Here is an 18,149-nt window from a genome sequence, read left to right on the forward strand (position 1 = left end):
AGTAATATATTTTCATTTATGCATTTATGTATGTATTTAATTTTGATTTTAACAATCTGTTGGGGATTTTTGTTGTTGCTGATTCTATGGGATTAATGTATTTTTATATTTATTTAATTCTCAAAATAAACTCTTTTAGGAAATTTTAATGAAATATATCACTGCAGTTGTCATATAATTTGTCTTTAGAGGACAAATTAAATGATTAATCCAAAAACATTTGTTAAGGAAGTGAGGAAAAAAGTTGGTAGGTAAGTTCAGATCAGATTATTTCTGTGTTTCTGCAGTTGGGATATGCCAGTTCTTTATTACATCTTAATGAGCCTTTACTTCTAGTTGTGAAGTTCACTCCACCAGCATAAAAATACTTGTGCTGTTAGTTTATAAATACAGAAATTTGCTTAAGTAAAAAGAAGCATGTATTTACTGACTTTTTTATACTAATATCTGCAAAATTTTCTGCTAGGGGCATTTGCTGGCACCAGAATTCACTACTATATATGTATGTAGTCCGTCATTCTTTGTATATTCCTCTTGAGTAGAAGATAACTACTATTTCTTTATTCTGTTGTTTGCTGGAGTAGATTTCAAGATTGCTCTATTTTAGCCCTAGGCATTGTATACTAGGTCTAGCATTTATTTCATTTAGTGACAGATTTATTTTTTTTTTTATGTCCAATGACATTAAGATGTCCCATAATCTAGTGGCATTCTGTGTAAGGTGCTAGAAATCAGTCTGCATTATACTGATGTGTGGGAGTGAATGATCATTAGTTTCTCATGACAGAACCATGTTGATGTGAATGTAGGCCCCCCCCCATGCAAAGTTTTTAAGATTATCTATTATATAAAAGTAGATAAGTGGGTTGTTACATGGAAGTTTAGCAAATGTTTGTTTTCCCCAAATGAGAAAAGTTAAGATTACTTCTGCATAAATATTCAGAAAAGTAGTTTAATTTTTTTATGGAAGTTGAGCAAATTCTTGTTTCTGCCAGTCCTGGAAATGTCAGGCCATTGACAAAAATGGCAGCTTAACTTGGACAAATTTGATAAATGCGTTAGCATACATCAGTCTAGTAATAAGGTTCTCATGCTCTCTCTCTCCTGTTTTTCATTTCCAGTGTTCTATTTAGGTGAGTTTTTGAATTCTGATTTTTCATTTAAGTTCTTCCTCTCCACTTCATGAATAATTACCCCAAAGAGAATGTCTCATTGTCGTAGAAAATGTCAAGCTTAGGTGCCTATTCAGATGCTCATTGAACACTTGTTTTACTCAAGCTCTTCATATATAAATGTTTATTTTTCCTTTTATTGTTGATGTTTTCCATTTGTTTCAAGTAAGCCTTCTGGAGGTGATGACAGCATTATGTTGCAGTCTTTCATTTGCTATGTGTTATGTAAAGCTTACATTTTATTTTGCTAGACAAAAAGGAGATACATTTGTAAATATGTGATGGTTTTATGTTTTTCTCATGATTTTATCTCCTCCATCCAGCTAGATATAAAGTAATGTTCATCTGTAATATTTTCCTCCTTTTATAGGGCCAACATTGCCTAGACAAAATTCACAACTACCTGCCCAAGTTCAGAATGGCCCATCCCAAGAAGAAATGGAAATTCAAAGAAGGTAAAATCATAAGTTATTTATACTTTTTCTTACTACAAAAGACCGAACTGTGAAAATCCTAATGTTGAAAGCAGATTCTGCCTTATTAGTTGTTTGAAAGTCAAAACTCCTGTCATTTTATTAGTAAGTTATGGAATCATTGTTACTAAATGATTTGATATTTGTTAGGCTGCATATGAATGTTAAGAAATTTCATACCTACTTTTTAAAAAAATTATGAAACATTTAAAATATTTTAAATAAACTAAACAGCATACGAAACGCCTACACTTCAAGAATTCTTATATTTATAATATTTATAAAGCATTCTGTGGGCAGTTTGCCTTCTGTACAACTCAACTAGGAAGTTAAGATGGCATTGGCTGGTTCAATAAGGCACTGATCTTGAGATATTGACATAGAATTTAGTGGTAGAATATGCAATCATTCTGTTTGACTACATACTGGTTTAAATGAGGTTGATACATTATCTTCATTGTGTCTAGAAATACACTTTATTATAATACAGCCTCATTTAGGGGTATTTTTTTTTCCTGAGTTGGCAGTAGAAATGATAAACTACTTTGTAACAGAATAGTTATATCAAATTAAGCTAAAATTAAGCTAATCAAACCAAATGTGTAATTTTTAGAGAAGCTAATGTTGCTTTTTATCACTAATAGATCACCCTTGTTATGTTGGGTTTTAACCATAGTTAGATGGACTATTGCATGAGTATAGATTAATTTTCCCAGGTGAGAAGCATTTGCTCCATGAAGACCTTTGATTTGGATTTTACATGTGAAAACATTCCAACAACTGGTAGAAGAGATCTCTTGTTATTACTTAGTCATTTGCTTTGGGGTACATCTACTTGGCTCTCCAGTTGAGTAACACATTTGAAGCTAATATAGAAGACATCTAGAAGGAATACGAGATAATCTCTGGGGGTGTAGAGTAGGCAAGCAAATCATTCTTGAGGTCAGGCCATTACACGGTGGAAACAGAAACTACCCCTATCTAAGGTTACTTCTGACTTAAGGGTCAGATGTGTTACCCACTGCCCACAGGGTTGTCAAGAACACTCAGCTTGAAGTTTTAGTTGGAAATGGATATTGAAGGAGTTTAAAGTAATTGCTATGAAAACCCCACAGCTCATTTAGATTATTTCTCCTGTTAAAGCCCTAGCAGCCAGTACTCATCTGTGCATGAGATTTTTACTTCTAAAGGGTATGAAAATAATTTATTTTAAATTGGGTGTATTGTTTGCACTATTTATTTGTTTTGTTGAAGATTTTAAGTCAGTCATCTTGAAGAATGAAACTCAAATTTCTGAAAAAAAAATTGTTATTTTCAAAATTATTTCTGGGGCTAAGGTTGCTGGCATCCCAAATCAGAATGCCAGTTTGAGTCCCAGCTGCACTGCTTCTGATCCAGCTTTCTGCTCTTGTGCTTGGGAAGATAGCAGATGATGGTCCCAGTAGTTGATCTTCAGCCTGGCCCAGCTCTGGCTGTTGTAGCCATTTGGGGAGTAAACCAGTGGATGGAAGATCAATCATTCTCTCTTCCTCTTTGATTGTGTCTTTCAAATAAGTAAATAAATCTTGTTTAAAAATTATTTTCTATCCACAGACAGGCATAGACTCCTCTTTTTTGATAAACCTTACATAAAACACCAGTCTGGTTTTTAGCTCTCATTCTTTGTCTTTATTCTCCAGCTATTTCCTGTTATGTCTTATGAAACCTGTTTCCACACATCCAGTGGACATGCTCCTTCCATGTCCAGCAGACTTCTAGGTTAGATTTCTTCTCTTTGTCCACATCTGCCACTTCCCTGTCTTCTTTTTGGTACTGCAGAGTCTCTATTCCCTTTCTGTCTTTTTTTCCCCCTTTTTCTTATGTAAGGCGTTGCACTAGCTATTGTGGTTTTTTCCTTCTTTCTGTGTTTGGTAGACCCTTTGTAAAATGGATGATTTGGTTGGATAGTGAAGTTTTTTTTGTTTGTTTGTTTGTTTTTTAATTTTTTTATTATTTTTTTATTTATTTATTTATTTTTATTTTTTATTTTTGAGAGAGAGACAGTTCTTATCTGCTGGTTCACTCCCTAGGTGCCTTCAGTGACTTGGGGGCTAAAGTTGAGAACATGATTAATTGAGTCATCACTGCCTCCCTGGGCCTGCATTAACTGAGAGGTGGGATGAGGAGCCAGAGTTGAGTTGAACCTGGTACTCTGATGGGAGTTCCAGGTGCCTTAACTGTAAACACCTGCCCCTGAAGTTTTAACAGTAGTTTTTCTTTTTCTTCTTCTTTTTTTTTTAAGATTTATTTATTTATTTGAAAGTCAGAGTTACACAGAGAGAGGAGAGGCAGAGAGACAGAGAGGTCTTCTGTCCAATGGTTCACTCCCCAGATGGCCGCAATGGCTGGAGCTGCGCCGATCCGAAGCCAGGAGCCAGAAGCTTCTTCTGGGTCTCCCACATGGGTGCAGGGGCCCAAGGACCTGGGCCATCTTCTACTGCTTTCCCAGGGCATGGCAGAGAGCTGGATTGGAAGTGGAACAGCCGGGACTAGAACCAGCACCCATATGGGATGCCGGCGCTTCAGGCCAGGGTGTTAACCCACTGTGCTACAGCACTGGCCCCCTTTTTTTTTAAAGATTTATTTATTTGAAAGGCAGAGTTATAAAGAGGGAGAGACAGAGAGATCTTCCATGCACTGGTTCATTCCCCCACATGACTAACAGCTGGAACTGGGCCAGGCTGAAAGCCAGGAGCTTCTTCAGGTCTCCCATGTGGGTCCAGGGGCCCAAGAGCTTGGGCCATTTGCTGCTTTCCCAGGTGCACCAGCAAGGAGGTGGATGGGAAGTGGAACAGCCAAGACTTTAACCAGTGTCCATATAGGATGCTGTTGTTGCAGGCAGCGGCTTTACCCACTATACCACAATGTGGGCCCCAACTTAAAAAAACAGTAACTTCTATACTGATCACTTCCATATTTCCAGCTAGTGTTATGGACCCTTATGAAATTTGGTGAAATGGTGGACTATATCCTTCTCACATCCAACCCCTAATCCTTCAGAAAGATACATAATTGCATACAAAATTTGTGCCGATTCAGAGAATCAAAAACCCCCGAAATTCCAACAATGGATCTTCAATGAGAATTCCTATTGTAGAGTTTATCCATTTGAGTATCCCAGTGCTACTTCAATTTAAACTCGGGATTTCATCTTTAATGTGCAGTTTTCTTTTTAAAGGAAAGGAAAGGGAAGAAGATCTTCTATCCACTGGTCTACTCTTCAAATGTCCACACAGCTGGGGCTGGACCAGGTTAAAACCAGGAGCCTGGAACACCATCCTGGTCTCCCACATGGGTGGCAGGGCCTCAAGTACCTGGGCCATCATCTGCTATGGGCACATTAGCGAGGAGCTGGATCAGAAGCATAATAGTTTAGTCTCCTACTGCACTGTGGTATGGGATGTGAGTGTCCCAGTAAGCAGCTTAACATGCTGTACCACAGTGCCTGCCACATCATGTGCATTTTTTTCTTCTTTTTAATATTTCTTTATTACTGCTGGGTTAATTTTTCTTACACTCTTTTTCATATAACATAGAAAATGCTAAACAGTGCAGAGGAACATAAAATGGTGGTAAAAAAAAAATACTGCTACATGATGTTGCCTTTCCCCTCATTCTGATTCTCAGGATTATTCACTTTTAACCATTTCTGCTTTTAGTGATGTTAGTGACTTCATGCATAGCTAGTTAGTTTGCTTCTGTCATTGATGTTCATTGGCTTGCCTTAAATTTACCTGGTGTCTCTCTTTTTTTATTAATTTTTTTTAAGATTTATTTTTTGCTGATTTGAAAGGCAGATTAGAGAGAGAGAGCATGCTAGAGCGAGCTTCCATCACTGTTTCACTCCCTAAATGACCACAATAGGCAAGGCTGGGCCAGGTGGAAGCCAGGAGGCAGAAACCCAAGTTACTGAGCCATCATTTTCTTTTCTTGTTGTTTTTGTTCCCGAATAAGTTTATTTTCTTTAAAAATCATATTAGTAGGGGCCGGCACTGTGGTGTAGAAGGTTAAGCCACTGCCTGCAGTGCAGACATTCCATTTGGGCACCAGTTTGAGTCCCAGCTGCTCCACTTCCCTTCCAGCTCCTTGCTAATGGCCTGGGAAAAGCAGCAGAAGTGAGCCATCATTTACTTTTTCCCAGGCACGTTAACAGGGAGCTATATCAGAAGCGGAGCAGCTGGGACCAGCAGGCATCCCAAATGGGTGGCTTAATCTACTGAGCCATAACACCCGCCCCTTGTCAATTTTCTTAGCCTTGTATCCAGAACCAGCACTATTTAGTAGAAACATAGTATGAAACTTCAAAAAGTTTATGGAAAATTGAATTAAAAGATAATGCACATTTTCCACAAAATGAAGCTCTTTTTGTGTAGTTAAAATTTTTCCATAGCTGTATTAATAAAAGTAAAAAGATACAGGTGAAATTAATGTTAATACTGCTATTTAACCCAGTTTGCCCAAAGTATTGCCATTTCAGCATGAAATATGAGTAAAACCATTAAGACATTTAATATTCTATCATTCTATTTCATAGAGTTCAAAATCTAGTATGCTGTTTATTCTTATAGTATATATATATTTTTTAAGATTTAATTATTTTACTTGAAAGGCAGAGTTACAAAGAGGCAGAGAAAGGGGAGAGGGGTGTCTTCCTTCTGCTGGTTCACTTCCCAAATGGCCACAATGGCCAGAGCTGCGCTGATCCAAAGCCAGGAGCCAGGAGCCTCCTCTGGGTCTCCCAGTGGGGTGCAGGGGCCCAAGGACTTGGGCATCTTCCTCTGCTTTCCCAGGCCATAGCAGAAAGCTGGATTGGAAGTGGAGCAGCCAAGACTGGAACTGATGCCCATATGGGATGCCAGCACTGCAGACAGCAGCTTTACCAAATGCTACACCACAGTGCCAGCCCCTAGAGTATATTTCTTGTTAGAGTAACCACATTACATGTGCTCAGTATCTATATGTGACCCATAGTCACCTAATTGGACAACAGAGTAATAACTCTTCTATTAAGTTAAATTTTAATCTTTAAGAGCTCTTTTATTATTACTCCTTGCTCATAATGGCCTGTACTAAATTTATGACTGTATCTTAAGCATCTCTTGTTTTTCTCACTTTGCTTGAATTATCTGATACCCCCAAAGCATTGTGGTTTTTTTTATTTATTTTTTAAAAGATTTATTTATTTACTTAAGACAGAGTTAGAGAGAGTTGGAGAGGCAGAGAAAAGAGAGAGAGAGAGAGGTCTTCCATCCACTGGTTTATTCCCCAGTTGCTTGCAGTAACCTAAACTGTGTCGATCCGAAGCCAGGAGCTTCTTCCAGGATCAGAAGTGGAGCAGTCGGGACTTTGAACCAGCGCCCATATGGGATGCCAGCACTGCAGGTGACTGCTTTACCTGCTATGCCACCATGCTGGCCCCTACCCCCAAAAGCCTTGTATTGTTGATGTATTGGTTTAACTCAAATATCTGTTTTTTTTTTTTTTAAGATTTATTCATTTATTCGAAAATCAGAGCTATACACAGAAGGGGGGAGAGAGAGAGAGAAGGAGGTCCTCCATCCACTGGTTCACTCCCCATATGGCCGAAACAGCTGGGGCTGTGCTGATCTGAAGCCAGGAGCCAGGAGCTTCTTCCAGGTCTCCCATGCTGGTGTACAGGCCCAAGGACTAGGGCCATCCTCTGCTGCTTTCCCAGGCCATAGCAGAGAGCTGGATAGGAAGTAGAGCAGCGGGGACCCAAACTGGCACCCATATGGGATGCTGGCACCACTGGTGGCGGCTTTACCGCTATGCCACAGTGCCGGCCCCTCTGGTCCTTTTTAATGTTTTTGTTGTTGCCTTTTAAAAAAAAAAAAAAGGTTGAATGATAGCAATCCTTAGCTTGGGTTTTCTTGTCCATCAGGATGATTGAATAAAAGTCTTTATAAGGAGTGTTTTGTTGTTGTTGTTGTTGTTGTTGTTGTTGTTGTTTTGACAGGCAGAGTTAGAGAGAGAAACAGAGAGAAAGGTCTTCCTTCTGTTGGTTCACCCCCCAAATGGCTGCTATGGCCGGCGCGCTGCACTGTTCCGAAGCTAGAAGCCAGGTGCTTCCTCCTGGTCTCCTATGTGGGTGCAGGGGCCCAAACACTTGGGCCATCCTCCACTGCCTTCCCAGGCCACAGCAGAGAACTAGACTGGAAGAGGAGCAACTGGGACAGAATCCGGCGCCCCAACCAGGACTAGAACCCAGGGTGCCGGCACCACAGGCGGAGGATTAGCCAAGTGAGCCACAGCGCCTGCCTATAAGGAGTGTTTAATATCCAGTTTTACTCCATCCCACCCAAACAGGAGTCTGGAAATTTATTCTCTCTATTGGATTAGAATTACAGATGCTCTCTCTTAGTGCTGTTCAGTGGAAATACAGGGTGAGCATCCCTAAAGCCAAAATCCAAAATCTGAAACTTTTTGAGCAGTGTGTGATATTATAAGTGGAAAATTCCAGACCTGACTGCATATGACAGATTGCTGTAAAAAATACAGGTGCACTAAAACAATTATATAAAGTTACTTTCAGACTGTATATAAAGTAGATATGAAATGTAAATGAATTTCCTGTTTATACTTGGGTTCTGGTCCCAAGATACCTCATTATGTATATGCAGATATTCCAAAATCTGAAACATTTCTGGTCCCAACATTTCACAAAAGGGATTCTCAACCTGTATAATGCAACCCATGTGTGCTTTTAAAATCTTCTAGTGACCACATTAAAAAAAATTACATAAACAATTAAAATTAATTTTAGTAGCATTTAATTTTATACATTGAAATATCAATAGGTATTTGATACTAAAACCATAGAGCTATTTTTTTAAAGATGTATATATTTATTTGAAAGTCAGAGTTACACATAGAGAAGGAGCAGCAGAGAGAGAGAGGTTGGGGGGGTCTTCAGTCCGCTGGTTCACTCCCCAGTTGGCTGCAACGGCCAGAGCTGCACAATCCAAGCCAGGAGCCAGGAGTTTCTTCTGGGTCTCCCACGTGGGTGCAGGGACCCAAGGACTTATGTTATTTTCTACTGCTTTCCCAGGCCGTAGCAGAGAGCTGGATTGGAAGTGGAGCAGCCGGGACTTGAACCAGTGCCCTTATGGGATGCTGGCACTGCAGGCAGCGGCTTTACCCACTACACCACAGCCCTGGCCCCCTTGGAGCTACTTTGTATGCTCTTTTTTTTTATTAGGTCTTCTGTGGATTTTTTAAAAAATTATTTTTTATTTCATTTGAAAGGCACAGGAACAAGCTGTGTGCTTGTTCATTTCTCAAATGCCCACAACAGCTAGGCTGAAGCCAAGAACTCCATCTGGGTCTCCCATATGGGTGAGAGGAACCCAAGGACTTGAGCCTGTGCCTTTGCAGGAAGCTGAGTTGCAAGTAGAGTAGCTGGGGACTCAAACCAGGGACTGTAGTAAGAGCAGGTCTCCCAAGTGTGTCTTTTTTTTTTTTTTTTTTTTTCTTTGACAGGCAGAGTGGATAGTGAGAGAGAGACAGAGAGAAAGGTCTTCCTTTTTGCCGCTGGTTCACCCTCCAATGGCCGCTGCGGCTGGCGCACCGCGCTGATCCGAAGGCAGGAGCCAGGTGCTTCTCCTGGTCTCCCATGCGGGTGCAGGGCTCAAGCACTTGGGCCATCCTCCACTGCACTCCCGGGCCACAGCAGAGAGCTGGCCTGGAAGAGGGGCAACCGGGATAGAATCTGGCGCCCCAACCGGGACTAGAACCTGGTGTGCCGGTGCCGCAAGGCGGAGGATTAGCCTGTTAAGCCACGGCGCCAGCCCCAAGTGTGTCTTAACCACAGCACCAAAAGCCTGTGCCTCTGGGGTTTTTTATGCTTAGAAGCTCACCTTAAATCAAACTGTATGGCTGCCAGCACTGTGGTGCAGTGGGTAAAGCCACCACCTGCAGTGCTGGCATCCCATATGGGTGCCAGTTCAAGTCCCGGCTGCTCCACTTCTGATCCAGCTCTCTGCTATGGCCTGGGAAAGCAGTGGAAGGTGGCTCAAAGCCATGGGCCCCTGCACCGGTGAGGGAGACCCAGAGGAAGCTCCTGGCTCCTGGCTTCGGATCAGCGTAGCTCCAGCCGTTGCCACCACTTGGGGAATGAGCCAGCAGATGGAAGACCTCTGTCTCTCTGCCTCTCCTCTCTCTCTGTAACTCTGACTTTCAAATAAATAAATAAATGAATCTTTAAAAAAAAAAATCAAACTGTACATGTTTTAAGTGCTCAACCACAACCTTTGGCTAGTAGCTGCCTATTGGACTAAATATACAGCATAGTAGCCCAATAATGGGCAAACTTGCTTGCTGGCACCTCTGCCTACCTAAAAATAGATTTACATTTATACGGTGTTAAAAGAAAAATGAGTATGCTACTGGGACATTATTTGGCTCTTTTCAGAGACAGTTTGCTAGCCCCTGGTCTAGATGGCAGTATAACAGGCACTGCTGTGAGGGTGTGAGTGCTTGTCAACTGGAAGGGATTAAGTGGAGGGAGGCCCGTATGGTCCCTTTTACTTGCTCAGCTCCTAGATACTGGCAGCCAGACCTATAAGCCCTGGCAAGAATCTAAGATTCCTCTTTGGGAAAAAAAAAGTACCAGAAAAAAAATTGAAATTGGAGGAAATTTTATCCAATGCAGGAGCAGAAAACCTGAAAATACACTAAGGTAGCTTCAGAGAACTATGAGAATGTATTTACTTTTTAAAATTTGTGGGAGGTGCTGGCACTATGGCATAGTAGGTGGTGCTGGCCTTCCATATGGGCGCCAGTTCAAGTCTTGGCTGCTGCTCTTCTGATCCAGCTCCCTGCTGATGACCTGGGAAAGCAGTAGATGATGCCCCAAGTGCTTGGGCCCCTGATCCCATGTTGAAGATCTAGAAGTTCCTGGCTTCTGGCTTCAGGTTGGTCCAGCCCCAGCTGTTGAGGTCATTTGGGGAGTGAACCAATGAATGGAAGAACTCTTTCCCTGTTTTTCCCTCTCTCTGACTGTAGCTCTGCCTCTCAGATAAATAAATAAATCTTTAAAAAAATTTTTTTAGGGGCCAGTATGCGATGTATCAGGTTAAGCCACTGCCTACAACACTGGCACCAGTTCAAGTCCCAGCTGCTCCACTCCCTATCCAACTCCCTCCTAATGCACTGGGAAATCAACGGATGATGGCCCAAGTGCTAGGTCCCTGCTGCTCTCATGGGAGACCTGGAAGAAGTTCCTGGCTCCTGGCTTAGATCTGCCCCAGCCCTGGCCACTATGGCCATCTGGAGAGTGAACTAGCAGATAGAAGATCTATCTCTCTCTCTCTCTCTTTCTCTCTCTCTCACTGTGCCTTTCAAATAAATATTAAAATTTTTTTTCAGTATTTTATTTTCATTTTGAGAGAGAGATCTTCCGTCTGCTGATTCATTCCCAAAATGGCTGCAGGAGCCATGCTTGGGCCATCATATACTATTTTTCCAGGCACATTAACAGAGAGCTGGATTGACAGCCAAGCAGCCAGGACTCTAATTGGCACTGCTACAGTGGATGCTGGTGTTGCAGCTGGCACCTTGACCTGCTGAGCCACAGCACCAGCCCCAAGAGAATACATTTAATTTGTAAAACCAAAATTGGTAATGATTTTAAGAGAATGATTTAATGGTTTATAAAGTGTACTTGGAAATTTTTAAGAACAGCATTTGTAAAAAAAAAAATTCGAGAAAGATTAAGGAAGTTGCTTCGATAATAGTAGTCATAAAACATAGAGACCATATGTAAGAAAAAACATAAGGTCAGATTAGGAAGTCCAGCATACAAATAACGAAAAAAGGAGAAAATTGAACCTACAGATAACATAAGACAATTTCCCGGAACCCAGTGACTTGGTCTTGCAGATAAGAGGCCTGCTGACTTTTCTGTAAAGGACCAGAGGAGAATTGTTCTGGGCTTTGTGAGCCATAAGGTGTTCATGGCATTTGCTCAACTCTTCCTTTGTAACTTGCCATGGATTATATATGAGTGAATGTTTTGGGTAATTGGGCTTCGAGGCTGTAGTTTGCTAGCCTCTACATCAGATGGAAAAGGCTCATCAAGTACCCAAGCCCAGTAAGTATGAAAGCTATCAAAAGACCCACTGTCAAGGCATATCTACTGCAAAAATGTGAGAATTTGAAAATAAAGAAGGTTTCAGAAGCACAGGGTTGGGGAAGCTTCAAATTCCTGGAAGAAACTCACTCTTTCCAGCCTAAAACTTCTGCATGATTTCCTGGGAAGCTATCGGAAGCAGTTTTTGTTAAAATGAGAGCATGTTAAAATGATGAAAATTGTTAAAATGATGAAACCCTGGAGAATCCAGGAAGCAAAGGATCCTGCCTAGGGAAGAGATAAGGCAGCTCCTAGTATAACTGCAGGGGAGGCAAAACCGAGGGAGCAGCACCTCCGAGCCAGAGGGCTCAGGGAAAGAAATACAGTGTTGGTATGCTTGACCATTCTGGGAGTCCCAGTGGGGAGCTTGGGGTAAAATAGTGACACCTATACAGAAAAAGAATGAAATGAAAGACATTAATTTTTAGGACCATATTAAGAAAGAAATGGTTCTGGAAAGTAAATGAATAATAGAAGTGAATATAGATGTACACACAGTGGTATTTCGATTTTATTGAGAGAACTGGGAAGAAAAAGTTTTGGGGACTTAGAGATAGGAATCATTGGTATAGTAGGAAGTCAGTAATTAGCATCTAAATCTGAAAAATCAAAAAGTAATTGCTATAACCAGAGTACTGTATTTTTAAAAATCAAATAAATATCAGAGAACTGGAAAGTGGTTGCTTCTGAGGCATGAAATCAGAAGTGATGAGGGTTAGTAAGGGGATTACTGTTTAGTACAAGCCTTGTAATACTGTTTGATTTTTAAGCTTTGTATCTACTGTAAGTTAAATTTAATCACTGAAGTTCAGTTGGTAAATAGGTGTTTATACTTTAAATATTAAATATTATTATCCCAATACCTTGACTATAGTTACATGATAATAGTTTAGCCTTCCATTCATTTATCTGTCATTTGTTAGATCAGTTTTTCATTTCTACTCATATTATTAATATTTGGCTTCCTTGGCTATGATGAAAAAATATATTCTAAGGAGCATGAGTCAGTCTTGTATTAGTCTCAACATAGAGTTTAATTTAGTTAACATCTATAATTAGTTTACAAATCACCAGTACCACCTGAAAGTTATAAAAGGGGAATAATAATCCCAGCAGAACCAAGGAGTTGGAGCAATGAAAGTATACAGACCTCCGAATAGCCTTCAGGGGCAGGATGGACCAAAAGTCGACCGACTGCTTTTGTAAGTATTGACTCTCCGGAGCTTTGCAAGATAACAACATTAAATATTACCCATTTTTCACATGTTTACTATCCACTAAGTGAAATGCCCTCAGTGTGCAATAGAAACATGGCTGGGTAGTTTTATTTTCTGACAGATGTCAGTAATATCAGTGTTACTAAATGTTATCAACTCAGAACAGTTTCCTAGTCTTCCCTCCTCTTTTACTATGCTGAAATTGTAGTCACTCTTTACCTAACATTGTAAGACCAGATGAAAGATATTTTGAAATTTTGTTATTTATATTTTACTTGCTTCAAAAGTCTTTGAGTCAGCATGAACTAAACACTTACCTGAATATAAGGCTATTATTAATCTCTTTTTGGGCCAGGGCTCTGAGTGTCTGTTTCCATGTGGGGATAGCTTTTTTTATTCTTTTTTCAGAGAGAAATGAGTGCTTTGTGGTAGGAAGAACCATGTTTGCCTTGGTGACTTTGATATTAGTGATTTGTACTGTAATTGCTTCTGAAAGAAATCTTTATCATTTCTCAGGAACTTTCAAATTATTGTGAAATGTATATCATAACTGAAAAGAAAGGTAGAAGTGATTTCTCTGGAGTTTTCCATAGTTTAGAGTTAGGGCACTTGTACTGCAAAAAGAATCTTCAGACGGTTCTATTAGAGACTGAAGAAAACAGTTCATTGTGGACAGCTCTGGCAAGAGTAGCTGCAAGCTTTTCCACTATGCGAATTTACAGTGGTAATTCTGAGAAATGGAAAGTATAAAAATTTAGGAACTTTCCCAGAAAACATGAAAGTCAGTTTTTTTGTTTTTTGTTTTTTGACAGGCAGAGTGGACAGTGAGAGAGAGAGACAGAGAGAAAGGTCTTCCTTTTTGCCGTTGGTTCACCCTCCAATGGCTGCTGCGGCTGGCGCACCGCGCTGATCTGAAAGCAGGAGCCAGGTGCTTCTCCTGGTCTCCCATGCGGGTGCAGGGCCCAAGCACTGGGACCATCCTCCACTGTACTCCTGGGCCACAGCAGAGAGCTGGCCTTGGAAGAGGGGCAACCGGGACAGAATCCGGCACCCCGACCAGGACTAGAACCCGGTGTGCTGGCGCCGGCCTGAAAGTCAGTTTTAAAAATCATCCAGGGGCTGGCATTGCAGCGTAGTGGGTGAAGCCGCCGCTTGTAGCACCGGCATCCCATATGGGCGCCGGTTCAAGTCCCAGCTGCTGCACTTCTGATCCAGCTCTCTGCTGTGGCCTGGGAAGATAGTAGAAGATGGCCCAAGTTTTTGTGCCCCTGTACCCACATAGGAGACCCAGAGGAGGCTCCAGGCTCCTGGCTTTGGATCGGCTCAGCTCCGGTCCTTGCAGCCATTTGGAGAGTGAACCAGCAGATGGAAGACCTTTCTCTCCCTATCTCCCTCTGCCCCTCTCCTCTTCTCCTTCTCTTCCTCTCCCCCTCTCTCCCTTTCCCCCTTTCTCCCTCTCTCGCTCCTTCCCCTCTTTCCCTCTCTGCCTCTCTCTGTTTCTCCCCTCCCCCCACCACACCTCTACCTCTGCCTTTCTGTAACAGTGCCTTTCAAATAAATAAATCTTTAAAAAAAAAAAAAAAAAAAATCGGCTGGCGCCGTGGCTTAACAGGCTAATCCTCCGCCTTGCGGTGCCAGCACCCCGGGTTCTAGTCCCGATTGGGGTGCTGGATTCTATCCCGGTTGCCCCTCTTCCAGGCCAGCTCTCTGCTATGGCCTGGGAAGGCAGTGGAGGATGGCCCAAGTGCTTGGGCCCTGCACCCGCATGGGAGACCAGGAGAAGCACCTGGCTCCTGCCTTCGGATCAGCGAGATGCGCTGGCCGCAGCGGCCACTGGAGGATGAACCAGCAGCAAAAAGGAAGACCTTTCTCTCTGTCTCTCTCTCACTATCCCACTCTGCCTGTCCAAAAAAAAAAAAAAAAAAAAAAAAAATCAATCCAGTTTAGGTGGGAATTATTCGTAGAACTAATGATTTGTAAGCCAGAGGTTTTCTTGATACACTTGTCTGGGAGATCTGTTTAGGCGGGCATCTTTTCAGTCATCAGGCTAAACAAGAATCTTGCTAGTGAAGAAAATGCCTCCTGGTATCATATTATTAGTGAATTTGGAACTATTATCTGGTATTGTGGTCTTTTCCTGTATTGGTGGGTGCTCTCCATCTTTTATAGACTGAAAGCCCTAGAAAATTATAATAACATGGAATTGTTCCAAGGTCACTACACCCTGCTTGTCAAGGCTATATTTAAAAAAAATATATTTTTATTTATTTTGAAAGAGTTACAGAGTGGTAGAGGGAGAGAGAAGTCATCCATATGCTGGTTCACTCCCCAAATGGCCACACTGGCCAGAGCTGAGCCGATCAGAAGCCAAGAGCCAGCAGCTTCTTCCGGGTCTCCTATGTGGGTGCAGGGGCCCAAGGACTTGGGCCATCCTCTTGCTTTCTGTGCTGCTTTCCCAGGCACATTAGTAGGGAGCTGGATCGGAAGTGAAGCAGTGGGACTTGAACAGGTACCCATATGGGATGCCAGTGCTGCAGGCCAGGGTTTTAACCCACTGCACCACAGCTCCAGCCCCTAGGCCATTATTCAGTGATTCTTCCAGATTCATCTCACTTGTACCTGGGCTTCTACCTCTGACTTAAATTTAATTTTTTTGTTGTTAAAGGTATTGTGTTGCCTAGAAAAAGAGACATTAACTTGGGGGAAAACTAAGAAAACTAAGAAGGTGAATAAAAAATTAAGGTAGCATAGAACTGTGTGGTTCAGCTATGGAAAGTACATATATTATTTTGATAGTGAAAACTCTATGTTGATTTCACCAAAAATCATTCTTTTCTCATGACTCTATGCGGAAAAGCTGGTTTGTAGTGAGGGGATGAGTAGCCATCTGAATTAAAATGCTTAATTATTGGAACAAGAAAAAATTATAAGAAACAGTTTGAAAGAGTAGGAAAATAGGGATGAGATAGTTGAAGTAGTTCTCTGTCTCTCCCTGTTTCTCCCTTTATAACTTTACCTTCCAAATAAGTTTTTAAAAAATACCTTTTCCTTTAGCTGCTGTATTCAGATAGATCCTAGTTAGAATAGTATGGGCATGTCTTTTACCTTTTGGGCTCAACAGATTGCACAACAGATTGTGTTTTAAATGACCCTTATTTATTGACACATGTTGAATATTTAAAATTTAATACATGCCACAACTGAGTTTATTCATTAGATGCAGGTTATTATTTTAAAAGGGGGGGGTGTGGCTTTTCTCTCCCTAGTTTATTATTAAAAACATTCTTCTGAGTCTATCTAATTCCTTGCCATCATCTCTGCAGTGATAATGTTAAAGCACTGCCAAAGGTTTCTTCTGGTTTTCTCCTGCAGGCACTGTCCAGAGTGCAGCTGTGTATTTTTGTGGGAGAAGCAAGGTTGATTCACTTGTCAGGAGAGCTCCCTCTTTTCTTCTTTTATAGTCAGCTTAGGAAACGGGAAGGAGAGAGAGTTTCAGGAAGAGCTAATTGGTGTCTTGCTGCTGCTGGAGGAACAAAGGACAGCATCATGTTTTATTGTTTAGCTTCACCTCCTGTCAGAACCAAACCAGTTTATGAGCCAGTACAGTGTCCCAATTTAAAATTTGCAAATAGTGGTTATTATTAAAGCTCCCATTTGTTGAGTGTTCTCATGTTTCAGATGTTTTTAAAAGAGGTTATGATGTATTATCTCATTTAATCTTCCCTGCAGTGGTATATGAAATACATGTTAATAAGGGAGAGTTAATTGGCACAAAATCTCCTAAAGGTACTATATCCTTGCTGCCAACATTGGAGACCTGGATGAAGCTCCTGGCTTCAGCCTGCCTCAGCACTGGCTGTTGCGGCCGTCTGGGGAGTGAACCAGTGGATGGAAGATCGCTGTTTCTCTGTCTCTCCCTCTTTCACTGTAACTGTCAGTTTTATACAAATAAACAATCTTTTTTTAAAATCTTAAGAAATCTACACCTTTTAACTTAGCAAATCTGTGTGTCAATATTGCTTTCAGTGTTCTCTTCTTTCTGCACATATATATTTCATAGCATTTGGGGAAGGTTAAATGAGATAATACATCACAGACTTCTAAGAGTACTTGGAACATAAGAAACTCAACAGATGGGAACTATACTAATAATTAGCATTTGGAAATTTCAAATTTGGGCCTCTGGACTGCCTCAAAACTGGTTATGAAAGGGTTTAAAGATGAAGGTAAATGTTTGTTGTGGTATTCATAGTAATGTTAGATTAACTTATGTCCTCCTGTGGAAGACTGCATGAGCTGTGGGCAGTTCAACAGTGTAGTTTTATGTGCTTGCGGGAAATGAAGATGCCAAACTAAATACCTTAGGATAACTGTCACAGTATATTAAGTAGAAGAAAACAGCAAGGTTTCAGAGAAGTTAGGAAATACAATTCCATTTTATTTGTCTTTTAAAGTTTATGTGTATATTTTTACGTGAGGAAGGGTTTAGAACAGGGATAGGGGATGTCCAACCTGTGGGCTATATAAAGTCCTCAAAATCGTGTGGTCTGACCCTAACAAGGAAACCCCAGGTGGGACTTGAAATTCAGTAAATCTCTAACAGGCTAACTTTTAAGTTGATAATTGTGGCGCATGAATGATGTAAGTATCTAGATGGCCCTTAGCAGACAAAAGGTTTAGAAATATGTGTGTGTGTGTGTGTGTGTGTGTATATATATATATATATATAGAGAGAGAGAGAGAGAGAGAGAGAGAGACAGAGACAGACAGACTTCAGAACATTCATGGAAATTGTGTATTATGAAAAAATTATGCATGGATTTCGAAAGTCCTTTACACCAAAATAAACTTCTGACTAAAAGTTAATTTCTTTACTTCTTTCTTGTGTTTTTTTCATTCAGTATATTGTTTGTTGAGTGATTGCTGTGGCTGGCCAGAAATTCTATTTTCTTTTTTTAAAAAAGGTTTATTTATTTACTTGAAAGGCATAGTTACAGAAAAGCTGAGGTAGAGAGAGAGAGAGAGATCAAGATCTTCTGTCTGCTGGTTTACTCTCACTCCCCAGCTAGGCGCAATGGCCAGAGTTGCACCTATCCAT

General features: G+C 41.0%; 1 protein-coding gene across 1 annotated transcript in view; it reads left to right on the top strand.

The window, feature by feature from the left end:
• ENAH (ENAH actin regulator) overlaps window positions 1-18,149 on the top strand; it is a 165,971-nt gene that overhangs the window by 122,413 nt on the left and 25,409 nt on the right. The window contains 1 exon segment of the mRNA XM_062210482.1: window positions 1,543-1,627. Within this exon segment, the coding sequence (XP_062066466.1) occupies window positions 1,543-1,627 (85 nt within the window).

Source organism: Lepus europaeus, chromosome 14 (assembly GCF_033115175.1).
Source record: "Lepus europaeus isolate LE1 chromosome 14, mLepTim1.pri, whole genome shotgun sequence".
Lineage (NCBI taxonomy): Eukaryota > Metazoa > Chordata > Mammalia > Lagomorpha > Leporidae > Lepus > Lepus europaeus.